Genomic DNA, 15,962 nt, shown 5'->3' with positions numbered 1-15,962 from the left:
ATTTGATTCTTCTAGGATCCAATCCCTCTACCAATCTACATCGCGAACACATAATCTCCCATGGTACCTTAACACACCATCCCCCCAAGGAGAATGATTCATTCAACTTGCCTAGAATCGATTCTTTCAACACCATTAAGGATAAATCAAGGTGTTGTTTGGACTTCACCTCAACCACTAAAGATGACTCGGAGTTATGATGAATTATGGCATCCCCATCCGGAGAACTCTCCATTTTCACCCCCAACCTAGCCAACCTATGTTCTTCCCTTGCTATGTCCTTTTTGGCTTCTTGAAGATGGGATACCTTACCCATAGTCATCTGACTTAGGGCATCCGCAACAATATTAACCTTGTCGGGGTGATAAAGAACACTCATATCATAATCTTTGAACAACTCTAGCCACCTGCTTTGTTGGAGATTCAACTCATTTTTGGGTAAACACATATTGGAGACTCTTATGATCGGTAAAAACATCCACATGAACCATATACAAGTAATGCCTCTAAATTTTAAAAGCAATCACCACGGCCGCTCATTAAGGTCATGAGTGCGGTAATTTCTCTTATGTACCTTTAGTTTTCTAGAGGCATAAGTTATAACCTTCCTGTGTTGCATAAGAACACACCTCAAACCCACTCGATGTGCATCACAGTACACCACAAAACCCTTTGTTCCCTCCAATAAGGTAAACACCTGAGTGGAAGTAAGCCTATCTTTCAACAATTGGAAGTTCTTCTCATATGCCTCCCATCACTCAAACTTTTTAACCTTTTGAGTCAAAGAAATCAAAGGATACACAATGGATGCGAAACCTTCCATGAACCTTGTAACCCGCTAAACCCAAGAAACTTTTAATGTCCGTTGGAGTCAATGGTCTAGGCCAGTTTTTCTCCGCTTCCATTTTTATTGGGTCTACCTCAACTCCCTCACTAGAGATGATGTGCCCAAGAAAAGTCACTGACCTCAACCAAAATTCACACTTACTATATTTGGCATACAATTGATGTTCTTTAAGGGTTTGCAATACTACCCTAAAATCACCCATATGATCATCCTTACTCTTCGAATATACCAAGATATCGTCAATGAAGACAATGACAAACTAATGTAGGTAATTTCGAAATACTCTACTCATTAGGTCCATAAATGCCGCCGGAGCATTAGTGAGACCGAAAGTCATGACCAAGAACTCATAATGCCAATACCTAGTCTGATAGCCCTTCTTCGGTATATTCTCCCCTCTCACCCTAAGTTGAAGATACCCCGACCTCAAATCTATCTTTGAAAAGTAACTTGCCCCTTGGAGTTGTTCAAATAAGTCGTCAATTCGAGGGAGATGGTACTTATTCTTAATGGTGACATTGTTGAGTTGGTGGTAATCAATACACATTCTGAAGGACCCGTCTTTCTTTTTCACAAATAAAACCAGAGCACCACACAGTGAAATACTTGGCCATTTAAAACCCTTATGTAGTAAATCCTTGAGTTGAGCCTTCAACTCTTTTAACTCGGCCTGAGCCATCCGATAAGGAGGAATTGATATGGGATTTTTATCAGGTAGCAAATCAATGCCAAAGTCAATTTCCCGTTCTGGAGGAATACCGGAAAGGTTATAGGAAAGACCTCCGGAAACTCACTCAGTACGGGTACTGACTCGATGGGAGGGACTTCGAAGTCTAGATCTTGGACTCTTACTATATGATATAGCAACCCTTTGAGATCATTTTGCATGCTTTTAGACAAGAAATAATACGACCTCTAGGAATAGAATTTTCCCCCTTCCACTCAACAATGGGTTCATTTGGAAAGTTAAACCTCACCAGTCTTGTCCTACAAACAATGGATGCAAACCATGCATGCAACCAATACATACCCAATAATATGAAAATCAAACATATAAACTTCTACTACATCACCATAAGAAAATCTATTGGGCAACATTATAAGAGAATTTCTATACACCCTTTTTGCAACAGCCGACTTACCCATCGCAGTAGACATTACAAAAGGTTCATGCAACATATCGGGTAAAATTTTAAACTTTTAGCTGTAAGAAGTGTAACAAATGATAAAGTAGCGTCCGGGATCAAGTAAGGCATATACATCAAGAGAGAAAACCTTCAACAGACCAGTTACCACATCGGGAGAGGTCTCTTGCTCACCCCTAGAGGGGAGAACATAGAAGTGGTTCTTCTTTGGAGCATCACTAGAACCACTTGCTTGAGCTTGACCACTACCCTTGCCTTGACTCTTCAAGTTGGTACAATATCTCATCTAGTGACCACTCTTGCCACAACTAATGAAATTATCCATCCGTTAAGGCAATCACCATAGTGTTTTTTACCTCACCTTCGAAAAGTTAGCTTCTCATTTGGTGAATTAGTACCGTTTCCCTTCTTTAATTTAGGGTTATACGTCCTATGACCACTTGCTCTTGGCAATTTGGAAGGGACTTGATTATACACCCGCTTCTTAAATGTAGGCTTGTCTTGTATCTCAAGCCTATTCTTTGAAGAACCTCCATCAAATGACCTTTCTCGCTTAGCATCTCTACTTTTTCGCTTAGCCCTTGCCTCCTTAACCCTTCTTGCATAAACCATAAGACGGGAAATGTTCATGTTGTAAGTCATCCGACACCCCCATCACAAAACAGCTCATTTGGTCTCTAGGATCGGAGACCAAAGAAGGAGCATATTTGGAAAACTTAATGAATTCCAAAGAGTACTCATGGACACTTTTTACTCCTTGGCGAAGATTGATGAACTCCGTCACTTTCTCCTCCATCATATTCCTAGGGAACAACTGATCTATAAAGTCTACTTAAATATCTCCCAAGTCACCGGACCACCCCTCAACGGCCTATTATCCCTCCATTGCACATACAAGGTTTAAGTCTCATCCTTGAGTTGGTATGTGTCCATCTCATCCTTCTCACTTGAAGACACCCCCATTGCATATAGTATCTAGTAGACCTCATCAATGAATTCTTTGGGGTCTTAATCAACCTTAGACCCATAGAAAGTAGGAGGGTTCCTTCGAGAGAAGTCCCATAGACGGGAAGCCATAGTAGTTACTTGTTGATGAGGACGAGGAGTAATATCCCGATTAGCTTGGTCCATCATAGCTTGGGCTTGAACCGTCGCGGCTTGAGCTTGAGTAGTCATGGATTGGGACATTTGAGTTAGAATAGCCCTCATCTCAGCCTCCATCATAGGTGGAGGGTTAGTCGGGTCTTACTCCACATTAGCATTTTTCAAGTGGAGGAACTTTCTCATCATGGGGAGGAGCTCCTGTATTAGAAACTTCCTCCTGAAGTCTTCTAGTTGCATTCCTTCGAGTGTTCATGCTTCTTATAAGAACAAGAATAAAATTATAAGGAAAATCACACCATAAGTATACTTTATTGGCACGATATAAGATTTCCAAGAAAGAGAGTGGTTCCTAAGCATCATATTGGTTCCTACTCAAAAGTGTGGCGCGCTTCACAATTATGAATACAAATCTACATAGACGTGGAAGAGAGAGAGACATAACTCAATGATATTCAACCTCATGCTCTAATACCAAGTTTGTCACATTTAGGTTTACCCTCTAGACGTAACCGGTGTCATCGTCCTTTTGAAAGACTAGGAGTAGCCTCTTAGTTTCATGTCATTACATTCATAGACTAAAAAATGCGGAAAAATATTTAAAACTTTCATTATCACTACTTGAAGGCTTGCATACACCTGTACATACACATAATATATATTCACATCCAGTAAATTTAGACCCCTTCATATAGGCAGGTTACATAGCATTCTACTTTTATTGCACATACATATATAAAAATATGGAATTAGTCTCAACGATTTTCAAATCTCATACCATCTAAACGAATATCACAATATGGGCATAGCCCTTACCTCAATTCAAAAAGACCATGTATAGGTCATACGAAAGTCCAATAATCAATTAAAAAGGAAAGGAATGAAAAAATCAATAAACTCATAACAAAATCCAAAGCTAGAGGATGACATTGCCCTCGAATGTTGAGGACCTACCAACCTTGGATGAAAGGAAGAATCCAAGCCTTCAACAATGTCGCCTTCCAAAATCTTCAATGACAGGAACCTAAAATGTTTGGGAAAAGGGAAAAAAATAGGGCTAGTACTCCACATATACTAAGTATGAGATCTTATGCACATACACAAGCAAAACATGCTAAAAGGGACTTTTTAGACAAAACATGTCATTTTACCTCTTTAGGGACTTAATGCAGAGTCAAGTAAGTAATATCAATCAACCGACTTGGTTACTATCTCAACAAGTAATACTTATCCCAACATACTTGAAACCATGATTTACTACAACCCTAACATCAAGGAATAATATCACAAGAATGAATAAGAGTTAAACATATCATATTAGCAAGACAACTACTCACAAGTCCTTATCAAGTCAAGAAGTGCAATGACCATTCAAAGACCCTAACCTTACTCAATTAAGTATCCTCAACATGAAAACATGACCAACGATTAACTTTACATATCCTGGAATTTAGGTTTACGTTGCATCATATATTAATGTTATAACCCAAGGCATATTCATAAATGAACTAATCAACATATAGTATAAACCATGTGCCTTGTTCATCATATATACATCATATATTATCATAACATAAACATATATATGAACCACCTCCTAAGACTCCCCTGAAGGCTAACTAGTGCAATATTTAGGTAGAGTCTCATACCCCTACCTAGACTAAGCTACAACCTTTAGGTTATACTATTTAGATTTCGATTCTTTAATTCATTTTACCTTTTGGGAACATCTTGCCCTAACTGACATAGAACACATGAGCTAGTGTGGAATTCAGTGTCATAAAATCCAACACCGAAAGAAGGTTGACTACTTGCCAAGGTAGTATCAAAACATGAAACATAGATACTACGTGGATCCACTTGCTAGTATTCCTATTGGGGAAACATAGTTCAAGAACTAGGATATTTAGTTGGGACCCTCTTTATATGCCATGAATTATAGTCTCCAATCTCAAGAGTGACATAGTGTTCCTACCTTCCCTATGTGGGAAGGGACACTCCTCTATCTAGTTCACTCGGTGCTAAGCTAGAGTCCCTTTTTGAAATATCTTTAAGCCTTTAATTATCAATCATAATTTAATTTAGGCCATAGGGTCTACCCCTTGTATAATCATCACCATCAATAGCTCAATAAGAATTGTACGAGTATAAGTCCTTTCATCACTATTCATATAAGTGAAGTTAACATATTAGAATTTCATATCATATTAAGGCACATTGATGGTTTTCACCATCTTTATATCACATACATCTTAATCAACCTCAGAAAATAGTCAATACATTTAAATTCAACATCATACCACCCTATAATCCTATTATAAGGCATACTCCAATGTAATATCATGACTTAACAATAATTAATCACATATGGAAATAAAGATAGAGATTCTAAGACTTACCACGTCTTCCTCATAATCTATCATCAAGGTCTTAAAATCAAACCATAACTCAACCCAACTTGGGGAGTAACATAATCACACAACGATAATCAATATAATAATAAGGCCAATTGCATCTATATAACACAATTCATCTTTAGATCAAAAGTTGAGTCAAGATATATAGGCTAATTTCACATTATAATTCATAACCTAAATCACATCTAAAGAACTAGAATGATAGTCCTATAATTCATATTAATTTAATCATAATAACACCATAGATTGTAATCTAATCAACAACAAACTCAACTGAATGATCACAATTGAATATAGGTGAATATCACTACCTAGGGTTAGGGATAGAGGATCATATTCGTCAATTTAGACCAAATCATCAACAAATTCCATTAACAAGTCGAATTGCATGTTAATCTACTCAATAAAACTCTAAGAATTTATTAACAACTCAATCCATAACTTCAATTTCGTAATTGGATGAAATCCATAAGAAACTTCAACTTTTTGAAATTTATTTTGAAGGAACCCTTTGAGGAAAGAGTCTCAAAGGTGAATAAAACCCACCTTAAGGTTTGTCAACAATTTGATGGTGAATTCGCCCCTTTCCAGCCCCCAAACCCTAGTCCTTGCTAGCCTTCAATGGTGAGTTCATGTAGAGAGAGAAATAAGAGAGAATGAAGAGAATTTCTTTGAGAGTTGTCTTTAGGTTAATGTGGGCTGAGGGTATTTATAGTGGCACTTAATAAACTTAAGTAGTCTTCCTTTAATCCCCCACTAACCCCTAAAACACTGAATTAATTAAGTTAAATCATTTAAAATTTGGCAGTGAAACTCGACCATCACACACGAGACCCCGATCGACGGGCTATATGTGAGTCGATGGATAACCCCCCACCCCTTCCTCCTACACTCCATCGTCTTGGTCAGAGACTGTGCAGGCGAGGGCTTTTTCCAAATTTTCTATGTGTGGGACAACGGTGGCATCGACGCTCCCTCGATCCACACACAGTCCATAGCCTGCACCTCTGCACTCCATCAATGAGTTCAGAGGCTATGCAGGTGAAGGGACCTTCTCCACCATCCTATGTGTGGGACAACGGTGGAATCAACGCCCCGTCAATCCACACATGGGCCATCTTCTGTCCCATTGATGCACACTGCCAGGCAGTGTTGTATCAAACTACAGGGGCCCTTTTCAAGGGACCTTGGTTGTTCCTTGGGGAGTCGTACACGGACGTTTCAACCATTAAACAACTCAAACACCTATTAGCTACATTTCCACAAATTTTTGTACATTTCCGACTCCTAAAAGTTAGTCAAATAGGCTAAGGCACACTAACATCCCTTTGAACCAACTTTCCGGACGTTTTGGTTCTTAAACCTCCTAAATGACCTATATTCATTAAAATGGACTTAGAAACAGTGTTGAGACATTATTACACCCGTATTAGGCCTTACAATGTGTCTTGTATTTTCAAGGTGTTACACTCGGATTCAAGATCTCTTACTCTTACTATGTGGTAGAGACAACCCTTTTCAATCAATTTTCAAGCTTTTAGACTTGATTTGATCATACCCCTAGCAATTGATTTTCCTCCCTTCCACTATAAAATGGTCTCATTTGGGAATTGAAATTTGACTATCCTTGTCCTACAATCAATAGAGGCAAAGCAAGCATGCAATCAGTCCATACCCGAAATAACATCAAAATCTAGCATATCAAGTTCTGTCAAGTCGCTAATGTAAATCGATTGGGCAAGGAAATAGGAGAACCATTATAGACTCTACAAACCACTAAGGAATCACCCACCGAGGTAGAAACCAAAAAAGGTTTTTCTAACATGTCAGGTAGTATTTCAAATTTCATGGCTACAAAAGGGGTCACAAATGACAACATATATCCCGGATCAAAGAAAACATATTCATCAGAGGAAAATAATTTTAACATATCGGTGACCAGTTCGGTGAGATCTCTTGATCACATTGAGATTGGAGAGCATAGAAGTGATTCTTTTTAGGAGCATCCGGGTTTGGAGCACTTGCTTTAGCTTAAGCATTTTCCCCTCCTTGAGTCATCATCATAGGGCAATCTTTCTTCATATGACCACTCTTGACACAATTATAGAAATCACTCATGCCCACAAGACACTTTCCAACATGCTTTTTACGATATTTATAACAAAGAGGCCTATCAACATAAGAACAATCACCCTTTCCCTCTTGGGGCTTGGGAGTAGGAACCTTACTCTTAGTTTCCCTTGGAATACTAGAAGAATCTTGATTATAAAACCTCTTCTTGAACCTTTGCTTGTCTTGAACATCATACCTATTCTTAGAAGAATTCGCTTTTTTGGTTCTCACCTTCTTCAACTCCCTACCAACTTGCTTAAGCTTTTTCTCCTCAATTTTTTCGGCATGAACCATGAGACAAGAGATGTCCATGCTAGAAATCAACATAGCCGACCTACACTCATTTACCACAAGATTGGATATCCCCATGACAAATTTGTTCATTTTGGCCCTAGAATCTGTGACCATAGTAGGAGCATGCTTTGATGATTGAGTGAATTTGAGGCTATTCTCTTCCAAGATCACACCCCCTTGCATTTTCCTCTCCCTTAGTTCCAAGGGAAATAAACTATCAAGGAAAGTCGGTTTGAAAGTTCCCCAAGTAATCTGACCTTCTATAACTGGCCTCTCATCTTTTCATTTCTCATACCACACTTGACCCACATCATTGAGTTGGTAGGCAGTTAGCTCTCACTTTTCTTGAGAGGAAACACCCATAGCATCGAGAACCTTGAACACTTCATCAATGAACCTTTGTGGATCCTCCTCCACCTTAGAACCATAGAAAGTAGGGGTATTCATCCTTTTGAAATACCTAATCCTTGAAGTGGTGGTATTAGAATTTGGGTTCACCTGCACCCTTGTATCCCTCGCAACTTCGGTAGCCAACACATGAGTCAAGCTATGAATGGCCGACCTTATCTCAACATTAGACATAGCCCCTTCTTCAATAAGAACTTGAGGATTTTGAGGAGCTTCAGGGGGAACCGCCTCATTCAAATTTTCCTCTCCGGTCCTACAACCATTGTTTCTCCTTGTATTCATTGCCTATAGGCACAAATAGAGGATTAGAAGAACGGACAAGATAGAGTTAAGACTCTTAGGCACGACTAAGGAATGACAAGAGAATGAATGTTCCTAAGCATCACATACTCTCTCATTCATAGGTGTGGATCGCTTCACGATTATGAATAAGACCATACATAGATGTTGTTTAATGAGACATCAATCCTATGAAGATTTAACCTCATGCTCTGATACCAAGTTTGTTACGACCCAAAGTACCCCCTAGGCGTAACCGGCGTCGGCATCCTTTAAGAGGACTAAGACAAACCTCTTAGTATTCGTCATATCAAATCATAAGTCAAATCGTGGAAAAATTAAAGCGTCTGATTATATATCATGGAGTTTCACATAGACCTCTACATAGGAAGCATACATAGGCTTCTCGCAATAGATCATAAGAACACATAGGAATTTAGCCTAATAATTTGTCTCAAATTAAACCATCTATTAAGTGAATCTCAATAGTTTAGGCATAGCCCTTAGTCTATTAAAATATTCCATATAGGCTACAATGAAAGTCTCGACGTGATAATGGAATAATTGTCTCAAAACATAGATAAAACTAATAAAGATTGATGAGTGGCTTTATCCTAGGAACTCATAAGGACTCAACAATTGTCTAAGGAAAGAGACAAGTCTTCTTTTTCAATGACCACCAGTCTCCTCAATGGCCCGAACCTAAAATGTTTGGGGGAAAAGGGGAGAAATATGTGTTAGTACAAACCACATGTACTAAGTATGGTTCCTATGCATAAAAATTGTTAATGAATGAGAAAAGGCAAAATTTATTAAAAACTCTGAACAATGACCAACAACTCAATAAGCACATATAGGGAACATCATAAACATATCAACATATAAGTAACTCAAGCAACACTTGTACAATGCTAAGAATAAACCCCCATAAACCTATCCAATGTTATCACATTAAGCAATCCATTTTATACTTACAACATACTATCATGTAATACATGCTTCATATACCAATATTAGTCATAGCTCATCAACATAATCATACATATAATCATAATCATAATAGAACATTACTAGCATCATTCTATTGGATCCCACATGTGCAATCTGTAAGAGAAGTCCCATACCCTCCCTCACACTATGTAGTAACCTTTAAGACAAGCCTTATAGAAGTTCACATACATACCATGTTTATACCTTATACTTTATGGAAATAAGTATCATAGCCGACATGAGACCATGTGAGCTACATGGAATCCGGTATTTTACCCCCACACCGAAAAGAGAGGGTTAACACTTGCCTAAGGTGCAACCATTCGTACATAGCTATTCTAGGTGAATCCACTAAGCTAGAATCCTTTGTGAGAACGTAGTTAAGGGTCAAGGAGATTATTTGTAGAAACCTTGACTACTAATCGTGAAGGTTTCTACCTCATGAGACAACACATATCTTGGGAATCCACACTACTAGTCGTGAAGAAACCATTTAGGAGATCGAACTTACTAGAATGAAACTTCCATGTCATTTACATGCCCTTTTGGTGCTAAGAAGTTATTCCCTTTAGTAATCATCATATAAAATCATAAAATTTCACATTAGTCTCTTTTAGACCTTTGAGTAAACATCTTATCATAGTAGCTCATAGGTGATCACAAGTGAGAACTACCTTTTTACTTTAGACACAATATTATATTCATGAGAAACTACATTCAATCATATAATTATCACATTATAACATAAATTAAATACTTCATAGACAATTCATACATCTAGGAATAGGGATTAGGGATCCTTGTCACCAATATAAAAACAACACAATTAGATATAGCATCATTATCACATAAGTAGATTCCAGATTGCATAATAGAGATCAAAGGAGAATTAAGATCATACCTTATTTCCCTACTTGGGACTTCATACTTAGATACCCAAGAAATCACAACCAACATATTAAATAGGGATCGATCCCCCACAACCTCATTTTATTTTTCTTTAGCTTTTCTCCAAATTTTCTCACTTATCCGAGAGGTTGTGGGTTCGATCCCCACCCACCTCATTCTATTTATTTTTATTCTTGCATGGACAGATCTTAATTTTGGCCAAGGACAAACGGGTTCAAATCCCATGTGCCTTATTTCTTTTGAATTAGTTTCTAAGTTCTCTTACTCAGCTAAGACCCAAGTTCGATTCCTCATAACCTCACTTTTATTATAAAATTTTCAGTCGCTTCCATATGATGAGGTCTTGGGTTCAACCCCTAATGACCTCACACCTAAAAAAAATTTAAAAAAAAAATTACAATTTCAGCCATGCTTAGCCAAGACCAAATTTCCAGATTTTTGGAATTTTGGTCATCGTTTCCAATCCATTTTTCTCAATCCTTTGTACATTAGGTTTTTATGACAATTTGTTGGACATTTCGTACATTATTACATGCATTTTTCCAAGTAATTTCATAAAAAAACACAAGAATTTAACATACCATTTTCATACTCCAATTCGTACCATTTTCATGCTCCAATACGAAACCAAGAGACACGGCCAAACACATACATTGCACACGTTTATCATTACATAATTCTGAACATAAATACCTGAACATAATCATCACGAAAGAACGTTACATTCCTAAATTCAACCAGCAAACATACCCAACCAACAACAATTGGTGGGAGCTATGACAGGGACATGCAAAGGGGAACATTCCTTGTTTTCATATTTGAATTCGACTAAATCTTAGGGGTTTCTTGGAAAAGGGACCAAGAGGAAGAAAACCCATACCTTTTTCATCGTTTAACACCTTTCAAACGTGATCTCAAGTTCTGCCAACTCCCACGAAAAACAATGCTTCTCTAACGAAACATCACGTGCAAATTGTTTGAAAAATGTTTTTGCTTTTCGTTTTAAGTTTAGTTTTTCTTTTGAGTTTTAGCGTACATGTTCTTCAAGAGTGATGAACTTTTTCTTTTTGATTTTTTTGTTCTATTTACTGATGATGAGCGTGAAAAAGAGAGTGGATAGGCGTGAGAAAGAGAGTGGAGAGATGTGAGAGTAAGTTTAGGAGTAGGAGTTTTAGTTGAAGACTTAGAAGAACTAGTACTCTTTTTAAATAAAAAAATCTGATTTTCCCTTACTTAAATCAGAAAATTAAATACCAATTAATTCAACATGATATTGCTTCCACCAGGGATCGAACCTGGGTGGAGCTCATCTCGCGAAAATGGGTCAATTTGGGTCAACCCTACCCCACTTATTCACTATATTCATTCATTAATAAATTAATTAAATACTTAGGGTAATTACAATACTACCCCTAGCCTTAAAAAGACCATTTTACTCCTAGACCCTCCAAACCTAATATTACCTCTTTCAAGTCCGATTAAGACTCATCATGGTGAATCTTAATATTCGGGTGCCCTACATGGTGGGACACAACCTTGCCTAGCTCAACTAACTCACCAAGTTGGTTGTCTTGGCTCATATGTGGGTTCAAATGTATGGTTCCACGCGCATCAATCCGTGTGAATCCGGTTTAATCTAGGCATTCTAGGTACGTTTAGGCAATACTTAGCATAGTCATTTTCGGGTTGTTACAACAATACATAGTCAACATTCCAATATAGGCTTACATCAATATCCAAATGAAAGTAGAATGAAGCTAAATATATTTAGACTATAACAACATCATTCGCTAGATAGTGGCATCGTGCTCGGAATAGTGAGGACCTTCACAACTTGGAGAGAAGAAAATCCAAGTATTGTTCAGTTGGCCTTCTAAAAACTCAACGGTCCGAACCTACATAATTGTAGAAACATGGAAATATGGGTCAGTACATCACTTGTACAAAGTATGGAAACATATGCACATAAACATGTGAAATCATTCTAAAAGGGAACATTTGTACAAAACCATGCTAAGTTACTTTGAAAATCCTTATACACAAGCAAGAACACATATAAGTCAATAATCATATATCCCTTGCGACAATACCATATTCAACCCAAGACCAACATAATAAAATAATGTCAAGTCAACATATATAATGGCATATTATGGCACATGACCAAAGCAAGTCCAATCATGTTATAATAACAAAAAATGTACAAGAGTTCAGAACATTACAATTTATGCAAGACCCTTACTCATAGCCCCTTACCGATCTTACAGGTGCAATGACCAAGTAAAGTCCCATAACCTCACTCAACCAGGTAACCCAACCAAAGTATCATGAATAATGTCTAACTTCATATAGCATAGCATCATGAGTATTCATCATTATATATAGCAATATAGACCAACAACATGTTCATAAGTGAAACCAACATCATATAGGATCATCAACATCTAAAGTCAACATATTCATATCATTTACCTTACAAAAACATACGAACATAAAAAAATCCTCCTAGGACTTCCTCATGGTTAACTAGTGAAATGTATAGGTAGAGTCCCATACCCCTACCAAGAATAAGGCATACCCCTTAAGTCCACCTAGTTAGAGATCACATTGATACTTCATTTTACTTTCGAGAACACTTGCCTTAATCGATATAGACCATATGAGCTAAATGTGAAATTCGGTATCATGAAACCCTACACCAGAAGAAGGTGGAGTACTTGCCAAAGTAGTACAAAAACATGAACATAACATCTAGGTGGATCCACTAGCTAGTATTCCTATGGGAGAAACATAATTAAGGAACTAGGAGATATGCTTGAGACCCTCTTTATGCCATTGGCTTTGTCATCTCTATATCATTAGTACAATAGTGAATTTACCTTACCTACATGGGAAGGGACACTCCTCCCTACTAGTTCACTCGGTTCTAAGCTAGAGTCCTTTTTTGAAATGTCTTTAAGCCTTTATTAATCATCATAGCTTAGTATAGGTCATAGAGGACTAACCCCTTCTATATCATCATCGTTAGTTCTTTAGGAATTTCATGATAATATCCTTTCAATGCAACCCAGACATGTGAGATTAATAGATTATAATCATCATGTCATAGTAAGGCAAATAGGTAGTTCATAACCAACCTTATATCAATACATCTTAATCATAATCTCAAAATCCATATAGTCAAGACATTTCAATTAAATTTATAATAACATCACCTATATAATCTAATCACAATCAACACATCAATTGAACATCATCATTATGTACTGGTCATCAAATTTGAAGTAAGGATTCAATATCATAGGTCTTACCAATTCACCTTCACAACACTTCTTCAATGTTCTTATCATCAAATAACCATATTAATCCATTAATAGGATAATAAAATAACATAATAGGAATTAACACAAGAACTAAGTAAATTGCATCAACACAAATCAGTTCATCATCAATTCACAACCTAGGGTTAGGGAAATAGGGTCAATTCAAGATCTCTTACATGGAACAAGGTCTTACATAAAGAACTACCCTAATCAACAAATAATACATCATAATTCATTCATAATAATCAAAAGGAATCAAGAACAATACAATTTGAAACATCAATTTCAAATTAGAATGAAATACATGGTCATATAATTTTTTGGAAATCAATTTGAAAGAACCCTTCGGGGAAAACAGTCCCAGAGGTGAAGAGTTCCCATAACTTGTTAATCCTTTAAGATTGATGGAGATAAAGTGATCTTCTTTAAACCCTAAGACCATTGACCTTTGTCTTCTATGGAGTCTTCTTTGGCGAGAGAGAAAGTAAAGAGAAGGAAGAGAGATTTGAGTTTGGGAAATGTGGGCGTTGGGTTAGTTTAATAACTCTTAGGTCATTATATAGGTCATTAATTAAATTAATTAGACCTCCCCTAACTCTTAATTAACCTACTAACTAATTAAATGAATACACATGAAATTTGACAGTCCATAACAGGCCTGACCAACGAGACCCCAACCTACGGGCCGTTAGTCAGTCGACGCCAGCCATGCCCCCATTTTGCACGTCTGTCGATAAGGTCATAGACTGGTCCTTTGGACAATTTTTGGAAAATGGAAAAGTCATCACCTACGGAGGCCATCGATTCCTCGTCACCTAGACGACGGTCCGTCGTTTGGCTTGTAGGTTGCCATTGTCATTTGAATGTTTTTGGGTCATTCTGGGAGGGTCTTCTCAAAGTACTTTTAGGATGGTCCTTGGGAGTCGTAGCTGGATATTTTGATCCAAAAACATTTGAATACATGTTTAGCACCTTCCCACCAAATTTCATTGAAATCTGACTCTTAATACCCCATGAAACATGCCAAGGCACACTAGCAGCTATTTCACTAGTCACAGGACGTCATGGACGTTTCTTGACGTCTTGACTCTAAATTTACTAAATGGTTTATAAACATTATCTTTTGTCTTAAAATAGTGTTTCAAGAGTTGAATAATCATTTGAGGCTCTAGATTATGTCTTGTTACAATTTGCAGGTAAAAAAGAATTAGGCACTTTTTGTATTTTTTATGTGTGCTTATTTATTCTTCGTTCATTTCATGTATGTAATATTTGGACATTTTTTGGCAAATAAAGAAAGAATTAAGTTTTTTTTGTTATTTTTCACGATATTTTAAGGTCATTGGTGCAAGTAAAAACTCATTTTCAACGTTATTTTTGTATTATTTATTTGTGTTTCTTGATTTTTAACCATTTTGAGAAAATTATTTAATATACGACCATCTTCGAGTATTTGCGAAAATAAGTAAAGTTTTTCTCTATTAATCGGCATGATATTATAAGGTCATTGGTGCAAGTCAAAAAGTTTTAGGACGATTTTTGTATTGTTGATGTGTGTTTCGTGATTTATCGTCTATTTCGGTCATTTACATAATATGAAGCCCGTTTGTCGTAGATACGAAAAGAAGTAAAGTTTTCTTTGTTATTCGTCACAAAATTCTAATGTCATTGGGTGCAAGTTGAATTTTATTTGAGGTGTTTTTGCATTGTCTATGTGTGTTTGTTAGTTTTTCTAACATTTTGGACCATTTATGTAATATTCAATCATTTATGGGCATTTACGAAAAGAAATAAAGTTTTGTTCCATTATGAGACGATATTCAAAGGTCATTGGTACAAATCAAATTCTTTTGAGCCGTTTTATGTATTTTTTTATGTGTGTTTCTTGATTTTTTAGTCATTTTGGGGCATTTACATAATATTCAATCATTTTCTAGCAATTGTTTTGTTCTGTTATTTGTCACTGTTGACACCCAATTTTAGCCCTTTACCTTATAAATTAATCATCGAGTCTCTTAAAATCACAACAATTTGAAGTAATTAATTTTATGAAATTTAAATATTTTTTCAAGTCATTTTAAGTATTTTAGTCACTTTTCATAATTATAAAATAATATTTATCTTATATATATATATA

General features: G+C 36.7%; 1 protein-coding gene across 1 annotated transcript in view; it reads right to left on the bottom strand.

Annotated features, from left to right (window-relative positions):
• LOC107027628 overlaps positions 1-15,962 on the bottom strand; it is an 80,643-nt gene that overhangs the window by 54,370 nt on the left and 10,311 nt on the right. The window contains exon 3 of the mRNA XM_027919283.1: positions 8,257-8,609. Coding sequence (XP_027775084.1) covers positions 8,257-8,609 — 353 coding nt within the window. The remainder of the gene's footprint in view (positions 1-8,256; positions 8,610-15,962) is intronic.

Source organism: Solanum pennellii, chromosome 8, assembly GCF_001406875.1.
Source record: "Solanum pennellii chromosome 8, SPENNV200".
NCBI classification, from domain to species: domain Eukaryota; kingdom Viridiplantae; phylum Streptophyta; class Magnoliopsida; order Solanales; family Solanaceae; genus Solanum; species Solanum pennellii.
This window is presented reverse-complemented; position numbering and strand designations above follow the sequence as displayed.